This window comes from Tenrec ecaudatus, chromosome 4 (genome assembly GCF_050624435.1).
Source record: "Tenrec ecaudatus isolate mTenEca1 chromosome 4, mTenEca1.hap1, whole genome shotgun sequence".
In the NCBI taxonomy this organism is placed as follows: Eukaryota; Metazoa; Chordata; class Mammalia; order Afrosoricida; family Tenrecidae; genus Tenrec; species Tenrec ecaudatus.
In genome coordinates this window covers 64,170,001-64,195,482 of record NC_134533.1, presented here as the reverse complement: position 1 = coordinate 64,195,482, position 25,482 = coordinate 64,170,001, and the positions used below count along the sequence as shown (strand labels likewise).

The 25,482-nt window shown below is 39.8% G+C and overlaps 1 protein-coding gene and 1 pseudogene across 1 annotated transcript; both read right to left on the bottom strand.

Moving 5' to 3' along the window:
* Positions 1 to 7,473: 7,473 nt before the first annotated feature.
* On the bottom strand, positions 7,474 to 8,421 carry LOC142445846 (olfactory receptor 2D2-like). The gene has a single exon (XM_075547724.1). It carries the CDS (start codon positions 8,419 to 8,421, stop codon positions 7,474 to 7,476), a length of 948 nt encoding a protein of 315 aa, XP_075403839.1.
* A 15,389-nt stretch (positions 8,422 to 23,810) lies between these two features.
* LOC142446729 (olfactory receptor 2D3-like) lies at positions 23,811 to 24,742 on the bottom strand (annotated as a pseudogene).
* Between the last annotated feature and the right edge of the window lie 740 nt (positions 24,743 to 25,482).

The window sequence follows — 25,482 nt, the reverse complement described above, 5'->3', positions numbered from 1 at the left end:
AAATGAGGGTTAGGGATAGGGTAAAACTTTGAATAACCTAAGTTCACAAAGGTAGAACTGTGCCGCCAGACTAGTATACATGTATCAAAAAAGCAATAAGAGTATTAAAATAGGAAAACTATGGTAGTCCTGGGCTACCATTCACTGGGTTCCCACAAAGCAAGAGCCCTGAACACCACCATTCCATAACTTTGAGAAGGAGATTATTTGCTCTTCTCACACTGTGGCCTTGCAGCCAAGTCCAGGGACTTGGCCATTTCCTTAAATCTACTGCAGGTGAGTGCAAGGTACAGCACAGTTCACTTAGTGGAGTTTCCACACAGAACCCTTCTGGTCTGGCCTATGAAGGGCATTAAGGGCCCCTAAAGGTCAGAGTCTACAGTCCTAGTCTTCAGCACATGGCCTGGGTCGTCAAGGGCTAGACAGGAAGTAGGTCACAAGTATTTGATGACGAACACAGCACCCGGCATATTCTCTCCATAGGTTCCGTGTACATTAAGAATTTTCTCCTGATGGCAGGTTCCTCTACCAGGAGAAAGCACATTTTTAAGTCTTCTGACCATGGCCGTGTGTTTGTGGCTGCAGGATTATGTAAATGCCCCCAATCAGAACTGTGTCCCTGTGAGTTCCGAGATGGTTTCTATTTAAGCTCTGTGAAAAGTCCTCTCACTCCAGTCCTTTGTCCGATCCTCACAAAGTGCTGCCCATTCCAAATTGCTTTGCTCCTCCAAGTAAACTCTTTATTTAACTTTTTCAGAAGTTCCCGTTTGATCTTTGATGATTCAGAACTTGATTATTACAAGTGAGACCACCACTTGCTGTTCTGGCCTGAATGTTTGCATGTTTGCAGTGCCTTCTCCATGTAATACACCATTAAGAAAACAAAAGGCAAATTTTCAAAGGAAACATGGAAATAACATAAATTAATCATTCATAGCAAATAAGCCAAAATTTCAGTACAATTCAAAGCCAATTAAAACTAGAAGTCTGATTTTGCACATTGGCTGGTAGAATTTTTCAAATTTTAAAAGGTGAGAAAAAATCTGGTATGATTTATTTCCATTAGTCCATGAACTTTTGAAGCACTCTTGCACTTCGTGATAATCAGAGAGTGGAATTAGGTGTTCTTTGACTGTATTATTTGATATACAAATTATGAATAAGATATATTTTGTCAATATACAGATAATATATTAAAATGAGCAGTATACTTATCTATAGTAAATTACTATTCTTGCTATAACATGGCAATATCAGTGAAATGAAGATGAGGATGTTTTTTACAAAGCTTGGTAAAAACCCTAGCATCTTTAGATAAACATAGGTAGAATATTTCAATGACAAAATAATTTGCAGTCTCTGGCCAAATATAAAGAATTACATGACATCAAAACCCATGTAAGTAAGAGGAAATGAGATAGAAGAATAAAAGACAAGTCCAGCCCAAATAAGAGAATCAAGATTTCAGTCTCCTTTAAATGATTAATTCCCCCTCATCACCTTAACCACTCACTTGGAACTCCAGTGCTGAAGAGGTTTGTGAGGGGAGGAGTGGTTTCTGTAGTCTCCTATTTCATATCATAACAAGGACCTCCCATGTCATTCAGAAAATATTTCTGAAGGTTGAAACATCACCTAGGCTGTGCGTCTTCTTCCATCACCCCCCCCCCCCCCAGGAGCAGTAGAGATTGTAAACAGGGCATTCCCCAGAGCCGCCAGTGCTGTTAACCTTGTAACCTTTCCTCACTCAGAGAGACCCTGGACTCAGTTCTCTGTTTTCATTTGTAATCACAGACCGAGGAGGCTCATTTTCATCTATTGTAAGGTACTAAATGAACGTGATTCAAACCAAAGTCTGTGGACTACTGAGCTCTCCTGATTCTTTATAAGAATGTTTAAGAAAGATGTTTCATAATGTTGATAATGTAAAAGACAATTGACCTAAATATATTCTTCATGAGCTGGAAAATTGTGGCCCTTGCACCCCTAAATTAACAACCATAGAACTTTAGCTTCTTTTCTGTACTTGCACTCACAATACATTCATTTTGTTCCTCTAATGAAAAAGCAAAACAAAAAACCAACCAAACAAAACCTAGAAATGCAGGATGTAGTAAAAATATCATAACTGTTTAAATGAAGACTTTACTATGCCTATGCACAAACACTGAGGGGCGTGAGCTCTAGCTCAGCACATAACAAATACCTATGCAAGCAAATCCAAAGGAAAAATAGTTTATTTCCTCACCACAATCATTTGAAAAAAAAAAAAGTTTTTCCAATCCAGCGAATGGAGCCATCAATCACGATTCTGCTCAAGTCAAAGATTCAGTAAAGGTTTTTCACTCTTCCTCTGTTTCACTTTCCTTTTCTTTTTTCAGTCATTTTATTAGGGGCTCAGAAAACTCTTTTTAAAAATCAATTTATTGGGGGTCGTACAATTCTTATCACAATCCATACATACATCCATTGTGTCAAGCACATATGTACATTTGTTGCCATCATCATTCTCAAAATAATTGCCTTCTACTTGAGCCCTTAATATCTGCTGCTCATTTCCCCCTCCCTCCTGACTCCCCCTACCTCATGAACCTTCATCATTCATAGATTATTATTATTTTGGAATATATTACACCGTCCGGCATCTCCCTCTGCCTTCTTCTCTGCTGTCCCTTCCCCAGGGAGGAGGCTATAAGTAGATTCTTATAATCAGTTCCCCTTTTCCACACCATATTCTCTCAACAGTCCAGGCATCGCCATTCTCACCCCTGGTCCTGAAGGAGTCATCTGTCCTGGATTCCCCATGTTTCCAGTTACTATCTGTACCAATATACATCCTCTGGTCTAGCCAGATTTGTATGGTAGAATTGGGATCATGATAGTAGGGGGAAGGAAGCATTGAAGAACTACAGGAAAGTTATATGTTTCATCATTGCTACCCTGCACCCTGAGTAGCTCATCTCCTACGCACAACCCTTCAGTAAGGGGTGTCCTGTTGGCTACCAATGGGCTTTGAGTCTCCACTTTGCTAGCACCCACATTTTCTATGATATGATTTTTTGTTCCTTGATGCTTGATACCTGATTCCTTCGACAGCTCGTGGTCAGACAGGGTGGTGTGCTTCTTCCATGTGGGGTTTGTTGCTTCTGAACTAGATGGCCACTTGTTTATCTTTGAGCCTTTAAGACCCCTGACACTATATCTTTTGATAGCTGGGCACCATCAGCTTTCCTCATCACATTTGCTTATGCACACGTCTGTTTCACTTTTCACAAGCTGTCTTACCATCTCCTCTGTCTTGCCATTTCTAAAACCTCAAACTCAAACCATCGTGTCTGACCTGAATTACTGCAATAGAGCATAATGATTGTTCGAGTTTTTTTTAAACATTTTATTAGGGGCTCATACAACTCTTATCACAATCCATACATATACATACATCAATTGTATAAAGCACATCCGTACATTCTTTGCCCTAATCATTTTCAAAGCATTTGCTCTCCACTTAAGCCCTTTGCATCAGGTCCTCTTTTTTTCCCTTCCCTCCCCGTTTCCCCCTCCCTCATGAGCCCTTGATAATTTATACATTGTTATTTTGTCATATCTTGCCCTATCCGGAGTCTCCCTCCCCCCCCCCTTCTCTGCCATCCACCTCCCAGGGAGGAGGTCACATGTGGATCCTTGTAATCAGTTCCATCTTTCCAACCCACTCACCCTCCACTCACCCAGTAGCGCCCCTCACACCCCTGGTCCTGAAGGTATCATCCACCCTGGATTCCCTGTGCCTCCAGCTCCCATATACACCAGTGTACAACCTCTGCCCTATCCAGTTCTGCAAGGTAGAATTTGGATCATGGTAGTTGGGGGGAGGAGGCATCCAGGATCGGGGGGAAAACTGTGTTTTTCATCGGTACTACATCGCACCCTGACTGACCGATCTCCTCTCCTAAACCCTTCTGCGAGGGGATCTCCAGTGGCCGACAAATGGGTTTGGGTATCCACTCTGTACTTCCCCCTTCATTCACTATGGTATGTATGTGTGTGTGTGTGTGTATATATACTGTGTGTATATATACACTGAGCAGTTAGTCATGTTTTGATCTCATAAAAAAACACGTAGATGTCTTTTAGCATCAGTATCCATTGACTTATAAAAGTCTCATCAATAGTTGGGGGGAAGAAGCATCCAGGATCTGGGGGAAAGCTATGTTCTTCATCGGTACTATATTGCACTCTGACTGGGGTATCATCTTTCATATCTAAAACAGAGCTTAACATATATTAGATCATTGATATGTGTTTTATTGAAGAAATCAGTATATTGTATTAGGAGTTGAAGAGCAGAAGCTATCATGATTTTGGATGATGTGTGGACAAGAAGTGGTTTTTAGAGGAAGGTAAATCAAGTGTTATAATCATTGTAGCAACAGCATTTATTTAACATTTAGATTGTATTCGATGTCAAATTAAGAGCATTAGATTTATTCTTTCATTTGAATATATTCATCAGCGGCCCAAATTTGATGATTAGTTTTTGGTGCAATGATGAAGCTTTTTTTTTTTTTTGCTTTTTCACAGTAACGCCTGCATGTTTCAGTTTGACTCTATTAATATGTTATACTTGACTCTCAGATATATTAATAGTCAAGTTTGGGTAATTTGTTGTGGCAACAGGAACTAATACACTTGGTCATAACTTACTCTTTCTTAGTTGGTGTCCCAGATTGTTAATACTCTCTCCTATTAAAATTCTTTCTCCTGTGCACAAACCGCTGATTTATACTTCACCAAGAAAAATGAGGTGATGAAGCATTGAGTTCTTTTTATGCCTTGACATCTAAAATGTGTCCATCTGTGCCCACATCTTTGTCTATTTTGTCAGAAAAGATGGGACACCTCTTAGTTTTCAACCTGTATTCTTGATTATATATAGGCTTCCCATCACCTCATGGAGGAGGAATAGAATACTACTTAACAATAAAAAGGAACAGAATAATGATGTACGAAGCTTCTCAAAATGGATATGTCTAATCATGTGTGTAAAAGAAACTAGACCAAAACACCCAATAAAATTTTATGTGATTTCATTTCTGTAAAATTTCAGAAAAATAATAAATATTCAGTGACAAAATATATAGCAATGAAAAAAGTTTTTAAAACTATAGCAATGGTTGGTAGCTATGAGTGGGGGAATAGGATCGAATGAGAAGGGGCACGAGGTACGTTTTCAGGGTGAGTACATTATTTATGTCATATGTGGTAGTGATTTGCTGGACTGCTTACATTTACCAAAACTGAGCCTTGGTACACCATTCTTCACCAAGAGAACCAATTGATCTTTGGTGGTATGTTGATTACACTGGGCCACTTCTATCACTGAGCAGTTAGTCATGTTTTGTTCTCATAAAAAAAAACACGTAGATGTCATTTGGCATCAGTATCCATTGACTTATAAAAGTCTCATCAATAGACAAATGTATCTCACATTAGAACAATTCCTACCAGAAGGCCTATTTTATGGTTAAAATAAGGTGTGGAAGTGGACTCGCACTACAGTTATTTGTACTAGCAAGCATCCCATTATCCATGAGCACTTGACTTGAAAGTTGTGGAATGACCTGTTGAAGTCTGTTACAACCACCTAGGGAACAATCTTTGAGGGGTTGCAGTCCTGTTTCATACAGTGTAACATAAACTTTAAAAATAGTGGTCAACACAGGAAGCTGGCCCTACAGTAATGAGACTGCAGTAGTTGACAAAACAAGATATCCTGGTGAAGCGGTTCCTTTCATTTCACACCTGTAACCAAGTGAAGTTTTTGCGACCCACGAGGTGGTTTCAGTGCCTAGATTTCCAAAGAAGGACTGTCATCGTGGTGGTCTTAATAAATTGAATGCAAAACCTCTCTCTGGTATTGGTATCTTTATCATACTGAAGAAGATAGGAAAAATTCTCTTGGCTGAAGTTTTTAATTCTGATGTCTAAGGATAAATTCGTTTGGTGATTACAACTCAAGATAAGAAGGACCAAGTTCAGAACCATGATAAGCTCAGGTATTTCTTTCTTTTTTTTTTTTTTAAATCAGGGAGAGGAGGGGAAGGCAGCCAGGGAGGAGGTCGCTCAGGTATTTCTTATAACACTTCCTTACCAATAAGCATTTATTTGAAAACAAGCTGATTGCAATCATTGGCAACCCCAAGGAAGCCTTAGTAGAACCTTGCTCCCTAGATTTTCCACTGCCAGTCAGGCTGTCTTTACAAAATTCCCATAGGTACACTCGAACATCCACTCTTCAGTTAGTGATATCTCCTTGAACAACTGCTCCGGTCAGAGAGCAATTGCAGAGACTCAATAAGAATGCCAAGCACTCAAATGTGACAGGAAAGAAACTCTAGGGAAACACAATAGCAACATAGCAGGCAAAGAGCCCCAGCCAAGTGAGATGCGTGAGGAAAATAAGAACGCCATGAAAAGGAGGGGGGGAAGGAAGAAGCTTTGATGATCAACTTAGACCCCATGACCGGAACCAGGTACTGAAGCAACTATGTTCTCTGTTGTTGATTTGTTGTTGTTTTTTTTAATGGTTTCTCCCTCTGCTTCCTTCTGAAAATGGTTCTAGGGAAAGATATTGTTTCAGATATCAAGGAGGAGTGTAATGAATTGTTATGGCATGGCTGTGATAATGTTGTGAATGAATCTTAGATGTTCTCTCTATTGGAGTGATTTATTGTACTCATGTTATCCATACTCCACCCCTCTCTCTCTCTCTCGCTCTCTCGCTCTCTCTGACACCGCCCCCCCACATACACACACTCACAAACACACACACCATCTGTTGTTAGGTTCTGTTGAATGGCTACTGACACATAGCAAACATAAGCTGAGTAGAACCAAACTTTAACCTGTCCTGTGTCATCCTCACAACTGTTCATGTGCTTGCATCCATTGTTACAGGCAGGGTATCAATCCATCTCCTTCAGGACCTTCGTCTTTTTAGCTGCCTCTCTACTTAGTAACACTTCCAGTTCACAACCAGCAGCCACTCCACAAGAGAAAGACGGGACTTTCTACTCTTGTAAATCAGAGTCAAGGAAATTCAGAGGGGCAGTTCTATCCTGTCCTATAATGTTGCTAAGACTCAGCACCGACTCAATGGCAGTGAATTTGGTTTGTACTCTTTCAACTTTACTGAATGTGATGTCGTTGACCTAGAACTGGTCGCTCTTGACAACATGTCCAAAAAAGGAGAAAAAAAGTCTCAGAATTCTTGCCTCTAAGGATCACTCATGTGGTACTACATCCAGCTCATAGTAAGTGCTTAATGTTTCTTAAATGAAACTCTGCTAGCACAAAAGTTAAGTGGTTGACTGTTCGCCAAAGCCCAAAGATGATCCTCCTGCCATATTACAGATTCACAAAAAAGATAACTACTCACGTCTTACCAGAAGGGTGGTAGAGTCTGTGAGCTCAGTGTCAGTGGTAGAAACCACGTTTGCACAGGACATTCCTTGAGGCTGCTTTTCTCAGAGCCCCCTTCACATCCTTGTTCCTCAGGCTGTAGATGAGCGGGTTAAGCATGGGAGTTACCACTGCATAGAACACAGACACTAGTTTTCTCTGCTCTTTGGAAGATTTTGGGGTCATGTAGGTGATAATGGCTGACCCATAAAATAGGATGACAACCATGAGGTGGGAGCCACAGGTAGAGAAAGCCTTCAGCCGCCCAGCAGTTGACTTCATCCTAATCACAGTCACTATAATGTTGCCATAGGAAACCAAAATTAAGGAAACAGGTATGAGGAGAATCACCACCCCCACAAGAAAAATAGCCATCTCTGATGTGTGGGTGTTTGTGGAGGCAAGAACCAACAGGGCGGGAGCCTCACAAAAGAAATGAGCAATGATGTTGCTGCCTCGGTAGGGTAACCGCAGTGTGAAGGTGGTGTCCACAATAGACACAAGAAGGCCGCTGCTCCATGACCCTGTGGCTAGCTGGACACACACCCTCCAGGTCATGACGTTGGAGTAATGCAAAGGATTGCAGATGGCCACGTATCGGTCATAGGACATCACTGCCAGAAGGGCACATTGTGTCCCACCAAAAATGAGGAAGAGTAAAAGCTGAGCTGCACAGCGTAGGAATGAGATAGTCTTCTTCCTGGACAGCAGGTGAACAAGGGCCTGAGGGACGATGTTGGTGGAGAAACAGAGGTCTGCCAGAGACAAGTTGCAGAGAAAAAAGTACATAGGCGTGTGAAGACGGGAGTCGAGCCGGACAAGGGACATGAGAAGCAGATTTCCTAGCACAGTGACCAGGTAGACAAACAGGAATAAGACAAAGAGCAGTTTCTGGGTGTAGGGGTCATCAGAGAGTCCCTGGAGGAAGAACTCTCTCACCAGGGTCTGATTTGTCAGTCTCATCGTTTGTTTCTTTTTAATGTGCATGCTAAGCCAGGGCCTCTGACGGTAAGCACTTCAGAGTTAGAAAGTGTCTGGGTTGTCACCTTGACTATCAACCATTTCTAGAATTCCCTGTACAATTCCAGGGATCTTGCTTCCTTAGTTGGTACCTTTTCAGTGCTGCAAAACAATGCTTCATCAAAGGGTGCATTCCATTGTGGGTGTAGTCTGGCAAAAGAAGAGTAGAGCAAAAGAATCATCTATTTTGTACTTCACATTTCTGATAACAGAACAATAAACTTAATTCCACTCTGAAGTCATTCCATTTAATTAATTTCCTTTTATGATTAATTCGAACAAGTCTATCTTAAGTTTCTCTTGCCACCTTGTTCTTACCTCAGGATTGTGTGGATTTGTTGTTGTTTCTGCTGCTCTGCACATACAACTCTTTATGTGGACTTTTCTCAGAGAACATACTAATGAAAGTTATGTGTGAAGAATGAGAACCAAAGTAGCTTACAGATTGTGCATGTTTCTCTGGGAATAAATTGTTTAAAAGGAGCTGGGGAACCAAGAGGTCATGGAAGACTACGGATAATATCATTGGCAATCTTGTCTCCACCTTCAACCCCCTATTAATTTGAGCAATAAATAAGTTTCCAAAACAGCAAACCTATAATCACAATGGAAGTTTTATTTAATCTACCAAATTGATCCCTTCCTTATTCAGAACACACAGCATTTTCCCCCTCTCCAGTCCACCATCATCTTCTTCTGACCTGCACCATATGTCCACTACTTCCAGAGATTCAAAAATCTTTTGAAAACGATGTCTGTGCTTTTCATACATCAGGAAGATCTGGCAAATGGAATGTATCTTTCTATCAAGCAACACAAACATAAATGGTTACACTAGCAGAGGTTTACTTTTGATTAGCCATGGGGCAGGGGAAGTATTGATTTAATTTTAATAAAATAAGAACCAGTTTCACAATCCCCTAAAATGTTTTAAAAGGTGATAAAATCTTATTATCTCCAGAAAGAGGTGAACTACTCAATCTTCTCCATTTCTGTTTTGTTTTCCATCACTCCTTGCTTTGAATAAATCTTACTAATATAATTTTAAATGTTTAATAATCCACATCTGAAATATATGAATTTTCAACACCAAAATAAATATTTGAAAAATTCTACATTGTTATACCTCAATGTTTATTCTTCAGATTTTTCTCTGTACTCGTGTAGTGCTAAATATAAATATAGCACTAGATTCTTTGTATGTTCATGACAATGGAAATATACAATCAACCTGATCTGTTGAGCAAATACTATGGGCCAATTAATACAACCAACTTTAAAACTCCATTGGAAACATACTGGAAAGTTTGTCCAAAGATTCAGCCACTAGATCCAAATAACCTTAGGAAGATACAAAGCCTAGTCAAATTTTATCCACAGTGCATAGTGTGGTTCTTGGACATCATACGTGTGCCGGAAATATTAGTATGATGGATGAATCTGACAATTACTTAAATCAAATTGACAAAATTCTTTGTAAATACAAGTATGATCTGTTGCCAAACAGCCGATATGACAATACATTTCCACAACACAAGTTATTTAATTTTAGATCCTTTCTGAATTAACATCCATTTAGTGTGAGGCACGACCTGGTTGGTCCTTAGGATCTCTGGATCTTATCATCTCAGCTCAGCTTTTGACTTGTTCCTCTTTCTGCCACTGTTTGCACCCTCACGGGTATAGACGTTTGAGGGCAGCTGCAGGGACCCCGTTTCTAGGAATCTTTCTTAGGTCCATGAAAGAAGGTAGCATAAATACTTAACACAGTTCAAAGTGATGCCAACATTGAGGGAGTAATGTAATGAAATGGCATCTATAGAATATTACTCTGATACTTCCCTTATTCATCTGCCTAACAACCACAGGTTTTTCAAGATCTCATTTAGGAAAGACATTCTTTAAGAAGGGCCCCTTCAGAGAGACACACACTTGTCTCATTCCTCTCTTTCATTTCCAACAGACACAGACACAGATGAACACAAATAAAATGACTCACAGTCTATAGTAGGTACATGGGCACCTACACCACCATAAGGACACTTACATTTTAGGTTAACTGGTTATATTGAACATTTTTGTTTGTCAGTCTACTGGTATAAATTCCCAAGGGCAGAGGCCCCATCTTTCTTCTTTATTCACAGAAAATAAGGTAAATCCTGATATGTACAAAAAGTAAACATGTCGCTCAGCTGGGTTTCCTCACCTAAAGCAGTGAGAGACAGGTGACAGAGAGACAGAGACCAGTGTGCATTGTCAGAGGACAGAGGTTCCCCTGGATGCTGTGCTCACAGCAGCAGAAGGTGAACAACTACTCTTCTCATTTGATTTTTAAGAACATGCTCTCTCCCCATGCACATGTAGAGGAGAAGATGCCCCTCCAACTGACTGTGACTCTGTGGCCTAGGGTCAGGGATCGCCTGTAAAGGAACCATGATATCCATTAAACTTAGTTTCATCTAATTCCCTTTCCCTGCATTTTACACCAATTTATACATTTTTTTCTAAAAGGATGCCACCAGATAACAGCATCACTGAGCCACGTACATTTTTTCATCTGCCACTTCTTTTAGGAAGAGGAGCCTAAGGAAACGTAGAGGAACCAAGGGAAACAATAATTGCTTTCATGGATTGCAAGATTCTTTGTGTTCAGAATTATTTCTCATATCCTGCCCAACTACCTACTGTCTTCCAAAACCAGTCACAACACACGAGTAAGAACCTCAGCATATGGACCAATGCCACTGTGTGGAAGGTTTACGTATGTCTCTGTCAGTGGAGAACCAGTATTCTCCACAGGTAATTCAACATGAAATTCAAAAGCAGATCCACTGTGTGCAAAACCATGGTTATATTTATCACAGAAGATTGAGGTTACTCTGACAAAATTGGTAGGAATTTAAAAATCTGTGAAGAGATTGAAATTAATCCATTTCCAACATATCCCAAGTTCTTTTGTTTTTTAATCAAAACATGACATTTTTTCTTCCTATAATGTTACCCAAACGAAATGTTCTTGCCTGTTAAGTGAAAAAAATTAAGTTAGTATTCCAAAGCCAGTAAAACCCTACACTGTTGGAAAATGTTAGAGGTGCCTTGGCGGCAGCAAGAGGACAATGAAGACAGAGCATCTCCTTCTAAAGGCACAGAGTTCAGGAAAGCCTTAGAAGCTCAAGGACCAGAGAGAAAACCTCACATCTCCTATTTCCTTCTGCTCCACAAGAAGAGTTTGTCTTGGGCCCCAGGGCAGGTTGTGTGAGAATTCCACGACCATTTTCCTTAAATGAATCCCGAAGGGGAATACGAAGAGTGGCCTCTAGAGCTGTGCTGAGGGGATTTCGGCATCATTAGGGTGGATCCTGAGCTGGGTTTCCTTGCAGGTGACTCCCTTGTGGCTATAAGAAGACAGAAAACAGATTTAATTATTGCTCAAGTTCTAGTCACAGCCTCTGCCACCAGTTTCTCTTATGTCTTATTGTCGAGGAAATAGTGTATTGTACACATTACGGATTTAGTTTCTGGAGAGAAAAATAATAGGTTGTACTTCATATCTCCACATGTTCTCTCTGTGCTTTTATAAGAAATTATGTGTTGTATGGGGGGAAAAGACCCCAACGTCAAATATATTTTAGAGAGGTCCCTTTCTCTAAGTCTTAAATAAGACAAAGATGTGACAAAGCAAAAATGAATGCTCAGAATGAGGGCAAGCACCTGCATAGGGCCATCATGGCCTCCATGGGAGTCACAGCCCTGAGGCTAAATTATGTTGCTGTTTCCTAGTTAGGGGCCATCACCTTCTCCCTCACAGCGACTCTCTGCACCACAGAAGGAGGCACTGCATGCCCCTTCCCCATGCTCACCATTATTTCCTGACCTGAGCTCATTGTTGCAGCCACTGTGTGCGTCCATCTCATCAAGGGCCTTCTCTTGTTCACTGCCCCTCTACTTTACCAAACATGATGTCCTTCTCCAGGGGCTGGGCTCTCCTGATAATATGTCAAAAAATATGACTAAATTAAAGCATAAAGTAAATTCTTCATAAAAATTATGATTGACAGCAGATCAATTAATCACCATCTTAGGTGGGAACGTGGTAGCTGAAAAGGGACCACAAGTGAGATACATACACTATTGAAGAATAGGAACATGTACAGGACTGGCTCTGGGGCCCTCTGCCCATCTTCTGGGGGAATGTTACCTGGGCACTGTAAGATCAAGTGCCCTGAAGTCAAGACTGCCCCTCCCCAAACTGTCTAGGGAGTGGTAGTAATCCACTTTGCACTGCACTCATTTAGAAGGCAAACCTTTTAATACTGCTGGTCAATGATTAAGGAGCTCTGGTGTTTTAGAGGTTATGAGTTGAGTTGTAGTGCATATGGTCAGTAGTTTGAAACCACCAGTTGCTCTTCCTGAGGAAAAGATTTCGCTTTCTACTCTCATAAACAGTTACTGTCTCAGAAATGAAACACATGGTGACAGTGGAGGGGGTTGTTGTGGTCATTATGACCCAGCATTGACTCCATAGCAGTGAGTTTGGGCTTCGTTTTGTTTGTTTGGGTCTTTTTGGTTAATGATGAGAAGAAATCGAGGAGGCTGAATTTTTGTGCAGACATGTGATCATTACGTTTATTGTGTCACCTTGGCCCATCGGCACATGTGGAATTAATCCGGTTGCAGTTTGATTGGAGAGCAAAGAGCGAAATGCAAGGCCTGCCATCCTTGCTTTTGCTCTCTGGTGATCAGAGCAGCTGTGGTTGCTTTAGTTAGTTCTCTGCCTCAACCTGTGAGCGACACCACCTGTGGACTAAACTAACCCATGGTTTGATTCACTAGAGCTTGAGGCTCCTTCCAGATCTGCTGTCTCATGCTGCTGGTGTGTACATCTCTTGAGCTTAAGACTGGTGGAGACTGTTGCCTTGCATAGCTTGAGTTCCATATATCATCTGGGCCAGCTTTGCGAAGCTCCTGAGCTATGGACTAGTGGTGACCCATCCTACTGTTTGCTGCCTGTGGGCAAACACTGCCTGCATTGCCTGAGGAAGGACTCTGCCATCTGCTTCCTTGACCTTGGAAACGGTAGGTCATGTGAGTTGAAGGACATCCAGTACATTACCTGTTCCATGTAAGTGAGTTGAAGCGAGCACTCTGGGGAAACAAGATCATAAAGATGGGCTTCTCAAATTTGTTCTCCAGCCTTATTAGGCCTAACAACACTGAGAATGCTGCCTCTACCCTAAACATGGATACGTTTCCCCTCTTACTAGAGAGGGTGGTGTTAATCCATGATGTGAAGTCATGAAGCTACTATCCACAACATCCCCACCATTACATGAAGTGCTGGTGACAGGAGTGGTCCTGGGTGAGCGCGTGCTTGATATTTTCTAGCAGTTTTGTCAGGATGAGAGTCTAGGGAAGCTCGTTGGCTGGTCTTCCTTACACTAGAGAATGTGAGCCAAAAAAGGGATAATCTCAGAAACTCAGAAGCACGTCTCAAGTCCTGAATAACAGACCTAAAAGCTTCTGCATGTGCTACAAAGGAGAGTCTTCTCTCTTGTAGTCATAGTGATGACACTGCTGAGAAACAAATCCAGAGTCTCATCATATGAGTAACTTAATTATAGTCATTAGCTGAATTGCGGCGCTAGAAAAGTATCTGATATTAAAGTAAGGGCATTTATCAGAGAGAATTGGGACCCTGAAACATGGGATGGGAACATATGGGTTAGTAATCTAGAAGAGGGAAGATGAGCCAAAAGAGTGGTTTGTGCCACCCCAGTCAATAGCTCGACCGTCCCACCTGAAGGGATGAATCTACTATCAGTAAAACAACTCACACTTGAGCAGATTAACCAAATTTTTCAAACTGACATGCCATGTGGGGTTGCATCGGTAGCATTTCCTGGGGGGAGATGCCTTACAAGATATTGCTGAGAGCCCCCAAGAAAACCCCCACCACCCATTACATCCTCTAAAGCTGTAAGTACAATCAGAAATTTCCCTAAACGTGAGTTTCAGGTGATGATTCAGGAGGAAGTGTGCTATGCTCATAAAGATCTTGAGTTTTCTAATACGTAGAAGCAGAAGCCGGGGGAATCTCCCTGGGAAGAGTTCCTAAGGGTGGTGGATACCGGTGCAAGGATGTAACAGTGGACCAGTCTGAGGTTCTTGTTATGGGCCCCTAAGCACAGATTCTTCCTTCAATGTCTCAGCGAGAGAGGTTAAGAGAGGATCTAATAGCTTATTTGGTTGGCTTACAGAAGCAATGACTGCCAGATGGCCTAGATGAGGCCATCTTGAGGAACCTGACCTACCTTGGTGCACTGTAGAAGAAGGCATCCAAAAGCTTAGGGAAATTGCTATGTTGAAATGGCTCTATCAGAATAATCCCATAGACCCCAAAAAGGAGTGTCCTGAGGAACTGCCATCACCACACCATAAGGAACAAGATTGGGAAGTGGGCCTAGCACCTCTGAGGACTCCTGGGATTGCTATTTTATGTTAACAGTGGATTAACAGTGGGAAATTCCCTAAGTGTATTCCGACCATTTGCCTACAGTGGGGCTGTCTGGGCCCCATAATGGTAGGGGCCAAGTGTCAGCACTGAATCAACAGAGAATGTGTAGGCATGGTTATCCTACTAATCAGAGTAACCTGTCTTATGTGGGCTTATGTCATTGGCTATTTAGCCATGGTATTCCTAGGAGTGAAATACATGGGAAACCTATTAAATAGTTATGAGATCTATACCAGCAGAAGAATGTTAGATCAGGGGAACAGAAAATAGAGAGTCTCGACCTCCTCAGTCGACTCCCAGACCTGATCTGTTTACAGACCCACAACCCCTTGAATGAGGGGGAGGCCAGGTCCCTTTGAAGAAGGACCCTGCTACACCCCCAAAGGTTTATACTGTTAATCTTTCATGGCGTCTTTAAGGAGTGCTCCCATTGTAAATTTCAGCCTTCTGAAATCCTACTAGTGCTCAGAACTTAAGCTCCAGAATAGTTCATATCATTTGTACAATGTCCAAGCAATGTGCCAATGAAAATGCTTTTATAAATGCAATTAAACTAATACCTTCACATGTAAGAGCGGAGTATTACCTCTTATTGTAAGCAGGACATGCAAATTCTTGTAATATGGTCAATATCTGAGCTTTGGGAAGTGGTATCATATGTTCAGGATGTCCGTCACTCAAATTGTGAACATTATTCTGCTAATGAAGGATAAAAGTAGATAACAATCTGACTCAATAAGCCAGCAATCCATAGCAAAAGGAACCACATCCAAATGATCCCGACATTTTCCAGACTTCTCCTGAAGTTGGAGCTCCTGGTGATCCAGATGCACATATTCCGGTTTATTGTGCTTCACTTTATTGCATTTTGCAGGTACTAGGTGTTCCTACAAATTGAAAGTTTGTGGCAACCCTGCTTTAAGTGAAGGGGCATTCGTGGCATTGTGGGTTGGGCTGCAATATCTATCTTTTCATAATTCTATTGCATGCTTAATAGACTGCAGTATAGCAAGAACATTGTTCTCATATGCACTGTGATGGAGAGGGCCAGAGAGTTTAACTCTCTTTACTGAGGTGGTCAGGAACCAAACTCTCACTATCTCTGAGTCCCTATGCCTGTGATCCATGCACAGATCTGCTAACTGGGAGGCTGGAGGCTGGAATTCCCCCACAATCCCAGATACCATTAACTAACTCAGACTTTGTAATATTGCCACATTAAACGTCATGCTAACTCTGGGCTCCAAATAAAACATATTATCATCAGGGACCAGTCCTGCAGAATATCATGCTCAGTAAAGTAATGGTTAAGAGAAAAAGACGATGGATTTATCAAGTGGATTGACATAGAGACGCAGGTGAGACCCATCAACCATTGTGAGAAGAGCACAGGCCCTGGCAGCTTTGCGTCCTGTGGTACCCAGGTTCAGAACTCGCTCCACGACACCTGACCAGAGCATGGACCTCCTAAGTATGTTGCCATTTCTGTTTTGCAAAGGTATTTATCAGGAATAAAAGTTGACTTTTTTAGATGCCTTGGGGCATTTATTCAGCTGACCTTTTTAACCCCCATTTTGATCAGCTGATATGAATAATTGTATGAAACAATTATTGATATCAGGCCATGAAAACATTTATGCAATGAATTCATTTAACCGCGATACTTCATTCTTTTGTAATACAGATACCATGTCTTTATTTTTATTTTATTTAGCGTTTGTATCTGTGTTCATGGTTTCATGCTTCTTCAGTTTTTAAAATTTACTTTTGCTCCCCAGCCCTTCGATATGCTAGATCAGGTCAATATATTCAAGTTTGTTTTATTTTTAGGTTTTCTTGTTTGTGTGTGTGTGTGTGTTGTCCTGTGTGTGTGTTCAAATAGTTTATTCAGAAGAAAAATGAAACACGTGTAAAATTGCTCAACTGCATCAAAGTACAAAGGAATGCAATTTTGTGTGCACACATACACACATAGAAGATACAGAACATAATGTGTGACAGGATCTCAATTTAGGAGAATTGCTGTTTCCGTTTTTAGATGTCCTCTGGTCAATTCTGACTCTAAGCATGACTGGAAGCAGCAACCCTGTAGACAGCAGGATGAATCGCGACTCCTCACACTTGTTGCTATGGTTGAGCCATTGTTGCAGCCATTGTAGCAATCCATCTTTTCTAAAATCATTTTATTGGGGGCTCATAAACTTATTATCACAATCCATACATCCATACATTGTGTCAAGTGCATATGTACATTTGTTGCCAATGTCATTCTCAAAATATTTGCCTTCAACTTGAGCCCTTAATATTGGCTGCTCATTTTCCCCCTCTCTCCCTATTTTTAGTTTTTCATTGGTCACTCAGAATTATTTTAAGTTGTTGATATCATAACATTTTCACTTTCATTCAATTCAAAGTATTTTATAATTTTACTGGATTTTCTCTTTGACCCATAGATTTTTTAAAATGTCTTATTTGCATCCTGGTTATTGATTTAAAGTTAAAGTTGTTGGAGAATATGTCCTATATGTTTTCAATCTTAAGGTATTAAGATTTATTTTATCACCTGGCATATAATTTATCTGTGTTTAATGCTTATTTTGTAATTGAAAGGTTATGCATTTTGTACTTGTTAGGTAGATAAAAAACAAAACCCAGTACTCTGGACTCAGTTATGATTCCTAGCAAGCCTATGTGTGGTTCTGAGATTGCAAGTCTTTATAATCTATGTTTAATCAAACAGCATTTTAGGCAGACAGCCTTATCTCTCTTTCTTGGAGCAGGTGGATTTAAACCATACACCTTGTGGTTAGCAACCCAAAAACTAGTGCACAGGGTCACCATGTTAATTAACTCAAATCCTTTGCTGTTGTTACTCAAGCCTTACACATACATAGTGATTTTATTTTTACTTGTTCTTTCAGGAGAGGAGTGTTGAAATATTCAGCAGTATCTATGGATTTCTCTATCTACTCTTTCTATCAGCTTTCCTTGGTATACTTTGAAATTTTAAGTGCGTATGCATTAAGTATTGGTTTATCTTCATCAAGAATGACACTTTCATCATTATGATACATCTCTTTATTTTTGGTAATACTCTGTATTTCCTAATTTTTCAGATATTAGAACAGCCATTCCAGCATTATTATGGCTAGAGTTTTCATGATATATTTTTATCTGTTCTTTTACATAATTGTGCCTATATATTTACAAAATGCTTATAGATTGCAAGTTAGTAGGTCTTTATGCAGTCTGATCACCTTTGTCTTTTAAATAGGCTGTTTCGTCCATTTACTTAAAAGAAAATAAAACTGCATTGTGTTCTTAGTGGAGGTTTCCACAGCACTTTAGGTTCCCAATCAACAATTTGTACACAAATTATTAATGACTATAGTGTGCTCCTCACTACATGTGAACATTGATTTCTGTTCTAGTTGTTCCATTTCCATTGATTATTGTTTTCTCGCCCCGTACCATTTTATCTCATTAGCTAATTATTGAGCATTTAAGTTTATATAGATGATTTGTTAAAAAAAAAAGCACAGTACTTACACAGGATATGTATTTTTTCAGTTTAAAGGAGGTCTTATGGGCTAATTTCACCTCCAGTTTTAAAGTATACCTCAAGGTAGTATCTTGGGGTTGCTCCAGTGTCCTGGTCCATGAAGTCTGGATTTGTTAAGAAGTATCTGTTACTGTGCCACATATGTACTTTATTATATTGGTGAACATATACACACATACATTAATGTGCATATATGCATACACCTTTTATATACACATATACACTCACATCTAGATATCTAGACATGTATGGTGATGCTGGCTGTTATTTTTACCACCTTGTCGCTTTTCCCATCGATTATTTTGTTCCTTTCATCTTTTTTCTATCCTTTTGAAGTAGTCAGTATTTTGGAAATGATTCCATTTTCTGTTTTATAGTTTAGTGGCTAAAGACATGTATCTTTAATTCATCACCATCTTACTCTTAAGATTGTCCTCTGGGTTATCAAATAAGGGACAGAGGCTCTGCTCTGGCTCATTGGAATGCCGAAGTTGCTCAACCTTCCATATGTTCTCAGTTCTTGTTGACTTTGGCAGGTTTACCGTGGGTGTACCTGGTTGACTAGTTGCCTGAGATAGTGAATTCCTGAAATTCCTCCTCCGGACAGTACCTATTTCGATTGGTCTCTTCCACAATTTTAATATTCTTTGGGTGTGTCAATAATTTATATGCTTCCCTAACTCAGCATGGCCACTGTCTTCTGCTCAAGGTCCAACTAGTGTTATTTTGCATCTGACTCATCTGGTTGGTCCTCCTCCATTTCCTCTTCCTCTTTATCCTCCTGCTCCTCCTCCTCTTCTTTTTCCTCATCCTTCTTCCTTTTCTTTTTTGTGGTCATAGCTTTCCAGCTTCTACTAGCAAATGTTTGGAAACACTTGTTCCAGGTACTTTATCCAATTTATATTTGCATCTAGCAAAAGTCTTAGTAAGATTCCAGTTACTAAAAGTAAAAGCATTGACGTGAAGAAATTTAGAAAATCCTTAATTTAATAATGTTAAGGTTTACCCATTTAAAATGTATTTCTATTGATATTATAAAGGTTTTTACAGAAAAAACCTTTCAGTATAAAAAATATTAGAAAAGGATTAAACAAAACAAAACAAAAAAAAAACCATAACCTTAGTACCCAAGGCCAACTACATTTCAAATTTTGGAAAAGTTTTCCTCCAGTCTTTTCTCTATATTTTGAAAATATTTTTATTGCTTTCCAAGATGTTAGCAAAACCATCTTATAAGGTGCCAACCATAATTATTATTGATGATAATAACAATCATCACTTGTAAGTTCCAGAAAAAAGTCGGTCTAGATGGCACATGTACAACCAGAGGAGAGAAAAGGAAAATCACTCTGATTCCTGTTTCCTGAGAACAGGTAAATTATTCCCTGCAAAATATCAGAAATAATTGGAGACAAGGAAGTGACCCTTTATAGTCATTACTTTTTTTACTGCTAGAGGAGGAACTATTTGTGCAAAATGTTATTGATTTGTGCCCATTTTGCTTGGCTATATAAATATGTTGGCTCTTTACTTTCATAATATTTAGACTGCCCGAATATCTGAAGTGAACCTGTGAATTCATTTGTGACCTCTCCACAATTGTTAATGGAAGAAGATAGTAGAAAACTGCTTCTTCATGGGAAGTAGAGTCCCAGGACATTGCCTCATACTATCCACTTCTATAGTAGCTACTGCCTGTTCAGGATGACTGGACGTGACTGTTTAAACATGTTCATTTTCCACACATCAGGCGTTTGAGAGAAATAACCTAAACTCATAATAGCAGTAAACCATAAAGGCCCATCCATGTATCTGGATTTTAAGGACCTTTTGGATGCTGTAATACAGCTGGCAACTTGTTTAGGGTAAACCTTAGTAAAATGGAGAAACCAAATGGAGGCAGACTAGCAAAAGAAACTCTATTTTTGTTAGCTGCTGAATGAACTGCCTCCTTCCCCCTCTGGTCTTGGAAAGTCCTCTAGTGATTGATTTTAGAATGTACTCTCAGGTTCTCGAGATCAGAACATTGTTATGAATAATATTGTTCCTTTTGATGCTCTAACTAGGAATCAGGCTGCTATAAGCAATGCTGTGTTCTGTGACAGTAGTAAAACTGATTTTGCTTTTTGCTTCTGTCCACGCTGGCTGTAGTCCTAGACAAATGATAAATGAGTTTTTGCCTTTAAAGAGGGACTGAAATGGGCACTCAGTACTACAGTCAAAGAATTGCTTTTAGATTCTTGCAGTCCAGTTATAACCGAATAAAGACTCTTCTAAATTATCCACACATTAGAGTGGCTGTCATTTATTTGCACCTGCAAAAAAGCACAATAGATTTTAAGAGATTAAAGAAGAAAATAATATGGAAAGTGCATTGTTAAAAACTTCCACCTTGCATATATCTCAATATATAAAGACTAGAAGAAAATATCCTTACCTTACCTTACCTAGTGGAAGATGGAAGCAGATTTTTAAATAAGGAAATGCGACAGATATTTTACTCAAAATTAGAAAAAATAAAATTATTGACTATGGTCCTTGATATCTAAAGTGATTTCAAAGATCAAATAAAGCACTATATTTAAATTGGTATAACCATTTGAAGAGAAAATGAAATGTACCCATTTTATAAAATGAATATAATTTTTATGTGGAATTACACATTGCTCACTGAATCATTTATATAAATAATAGAGTGCAGTAAGATGGATATCAATGTGGTGCTTGTACTAGATTTTTCCAGATGATGGAAATTTCTCTCTAAATAATGCTTAATAGCTATTTTAAGTGCACAAATGGATATGTAGAAAAGTAATAGTTTGACTATCAGAAATTATACATTTAAGAACATAATATTTTGAAAATAACAATACCTATTTTAAAATACAAGTAGTAAAATGAGGATAAGACAAATTCCACCAAAATGCATGCTGCACAATCTCACAATAACAATGCATGACAGAATGTGTATGAGTCTGTGATTCACATGTCTTTAGTATGAAAGAGAAGGATGTATCCTACAGACAGGTGACAGATTAAATATCTTTATTTCAAGATTTAAATTTTTCTTTTTGTTAAGTGATCTGCAAAATCAATGTAAATACCATTACAATTCCAATGGTTATTTTAAAAATAAGTTTAATAAGTAGAGTAGAAAGAATGTGAAAAAGCAAGAAAATGGTGAAAGGCAAGAGCTTTTGCTTTACCTGGAGAAAGATGAGGCTTTCTATTCCTGTAAAAATTTACAGTCTCGAACACCAAAAAGGCACAGTTCTACCCTGCCTTATAGGGTCACTGTGAGTCAGCATTGACTCCATATCAGTGTCAGTGAATGCCGTACTGGCTAAAGCTACAATAACTGAACTATGGTGAAACAACAACAAAACAGTGTGGAACTACTGTACAAATTTATAAATAGTCTAGGTGAATAGTGAAGTTTACTGTAGATCATTCTGCCTTTAAAATTAATCAGTAAAAAATGATTAATCGTGCTATCAAACCAAATATCAAGATGCCAGAAAACATTTCATACTTGGTCTCAAATATTAATTTTCTAAACTAAATTCCAGACTTTTAAAGATCTAATAGTTAAGAAGAAAAGATAAAAAATAGGGTCCTATGTCAGGCTATCTATTTCAGATTCACATTCCTCTTATTTTCCATGTCCAATATACTTTTAGGTAGAAATGTCTGCTTGAATTTTGATAATCACTTGATTCCATTATTCTGCTGCAACAATGTTTTGAAAGACCAATAATGATAATCTCATTGACAAATCCCATACCCTTTTATCAACACATAAAACCCTGCATCATTAAAGAATTCCTTCTTACAAAGCCTTTCTTCCTCTTTCCATGCAGCTTTATTTGAGTTCTGTCTCAGGGAATTTTGTCCTTCTGAAATTTCTCTTCATTCGCCTTAGAAATTCTTGGTCCCAATACTTGTGACTCCCAGGTTCCAGTCTTGGAATCTTCCCTGAGATCTTCATGCTCCATCAAGTCTCCCTGAGTGCACTTCAGAACGTCTGTGGGATATTGTTGCAAACCCTCTGTATTAGCTATGACTTTGACATAGGGCCAAGTACCCACATCTTATGACATATCTTTCAAGAGTCTAAGGCATACTGGTACATTTGATTTTCTAGTTCAAAACAACAGCACATATCTTTGAGGGTATCAAATGTACATTGGCATTTATTTGTATATGACTTCTCTAAATCTATTTATACTGTACATCGCTCTACTAAACACCTGTAGCCAGTCATGTGAGGTGGCATTTACTGAGAAAGAGATATGTACTTTCCTACAAGTGGTAATTCAGAGATCAATAAAGCAGCTTTGGTTTGTCATAGAATTTACATGGAATTTACAATCTAAGCAAATAATTACCAAACTTGCTCATTGCCCCACTATCCCACTGCCCCAAAAGCAGTGCACATATTTTACTGGCTTCGTTGTTACCAATGAGGACTCCAAAGACTCATGGTCTCATAGCACCCTGAGAAAGAGGGTCTTAACAAGCATGCCTGGAACCTTTCAAGTCCTGTTAGAGAGAAGAGTGTCAACTTGGAAAATCTAAATGCCTCACCAACGAATACAACAGGCCTCCATTTACCTTCACTCTTACTTGCCATCACTGGTTCATAATTTCCCTTATCGTCAGCATTTTCAGAATTCATTTACTGGGGAAATATTGAATTCAAGGCATTCTCAATCCTGTCTTACAGCTTTCCTCATATTCTACCACGTTGTCGTTTATTATTCCTTAAATGTGCTCACATTCAAATTTCAGAAACGGTTTAATTTAGATTTAAAGTAATCTTAGAAACATATACCTTAAAAGGTATTTCTTTGTCCATATCCATAGGTTCAGCTCTGACAAGGAGTGCCTGCGATACATATAAGTAGTAAGTGTTCGACAGACAGTGAATCAGTATTTGTGATGGTTTGTTTTCTGTTCTGCTTTGTTTTGTGTCTAGTTTTTTTGTTCTCATTCTTTGTTTTTCCCGTCTCTCAAAGAAGAGTGACATAAGTATGCTGACATGTTTCAATTAACATATTAGCATGTGCCGGTTTGGGAAGTTGAGAATTACTGTTATGCTCATCTATTTTCCCTTTTTGTACTCTATCAAAGACAGCATCTGGTTTACATAGGCAATTTAGTAAACAGATGTAAGAAAAAAGATGGGAAAATATGAGAAAAATATGAAGGAATGGGACAAAGTGTTTCCTGGGAAATGACAATTTCTCACAAAGGCTATCTTGCCATTATTCTCCTGAGAGCTCCTTTGACATCCTTGTTCCTCAGGCTGTAAATGATAGGGTTCAGCATGGGAGTCACTGCAGAGTAGAAGACAGAGATCACTTTGTCCCTTTCACTCATTTTCTTGGAGTTTGGCCTCATGTAGGCAAAGATTGCTGAGCCATAGAAGAGCACCACCACAACGAGATGGGAGCCACAGGTTGAGAAAACCTTGAGCCTTCCCTCTCCAGACTGCATCTGGATCACAGTGGAGATGATATTCCAGTAGGAGACAAGGATGAGGGACACAGGAGCTAGCAGGATCACCACTCCCATGGCAAAGATGGCCATTTCTGTGCTGTAGGTATCTGCCGAAGCCAGCTTCAGGAGGGCAGAAGGTTCACAAAATAAATGGTTAATGATATTGTTTCCCTTGTAGGGTAGACGCAATGTGAATGTGGTGTCCACAAGGGACACCAATGCCCCACCGGTCCAGGCCCCGATGGCCAGCTGGACACAGACCCAATGAGTCATGATGGTGGAGTAATGCAGGGGCTTGCAGACAGCCACATATCGGTCATAGGACATCACTGCCAGCAGAGCACACTCTGTACCCCCAACCAGAAGCAAAACAACCATCTGCATTGAACATCCGACAAAGGAAATGGTTTTCCTCTTTGCCAAGAAGTGGACTAGCACCTGGGGAACTGTAGTAGTCGAAAAGCAGAGATCGGCAAAGGACAGGTTTCTAAGGAAAAAGTACATGGGTGTGTGAGTCTGGAGTCTATGTGAATAAGCACAGTGATCAGTAGGTTTCCCAGCACAGTCAGCAGGTAGATGATCAGAAACATGAAGAAGAGCAGGTCTTGTATCTGTGGGTCCTGGGAGAGGCCCAGGAAGACAAACTCAGTCACAGAGGTGTGGTTCTCTTCTTCCATGAATATTTATGCCTGCTGACAAAATAAAACTAACAAACAAACAACATGATCAGTTCTGAAAAATATGATTAACATACAGTATTTTGCCCGGCTATCAAAAGAGATAGTGACTGGGGTCTTAAAGGCTTGAAGATAAACAAGCGGCCATCTAGCTCAGAAGCAACAAAGTCCACATGGAAGAACACACCAGCCTGTGTGATCGAGTGGTCCAAAGGGATCAGTTACCAGGCATCAAAGAACAAAAAATCATATCATTGACTGCACACCTCCATGATAGGATCGCTGAAGACAAATGGGTGCATAAGCAAATGTGGTGAACAAAGCTGATGGTGCCCGGCTATCAAAAGAGATAGTGTCTGGAATCTTAAAGGCTTGAAGGTGAACAAGCGGCCATCTAGCTCAGAAGCAAAAAAGCCCACATGGAAGAAGCACACCGGCCAGTGCGATCACGAGGTGCCAAGGGACCAGGCATAAGGCATCATGCAAAAAAAAACAACGGTATAAATGTGTGTATGTATATGTATATATATACCATATTAAATGAAGGGGGAAGTGCAGAGTGGAGACCCAAAGCCCAAGTGTCGGCCAATGGAGATCCCCTCATAGAGGGGTTTAGGAGAGTACATGGGTTAATTAGGGTGCGAGGTAGTACCGATGAAGAACACAGCTTTCCCCCAGATCCTGGATGCTTCCTCCCCCCAACTACCATGATCCGAATTCTACCTTGCAGGGCTGGATAGGACAGAGGC

What these genes read in the sequence shown, in the direction of transcription:
- LOC142445846 (XM_075547724.1), bottom strand. Translation starts at nt 8,421, where the DNA reads ATGAGACTGACAAATCAGACCCTGGTGAGAGAGTTCTTCCTCCAGGGA.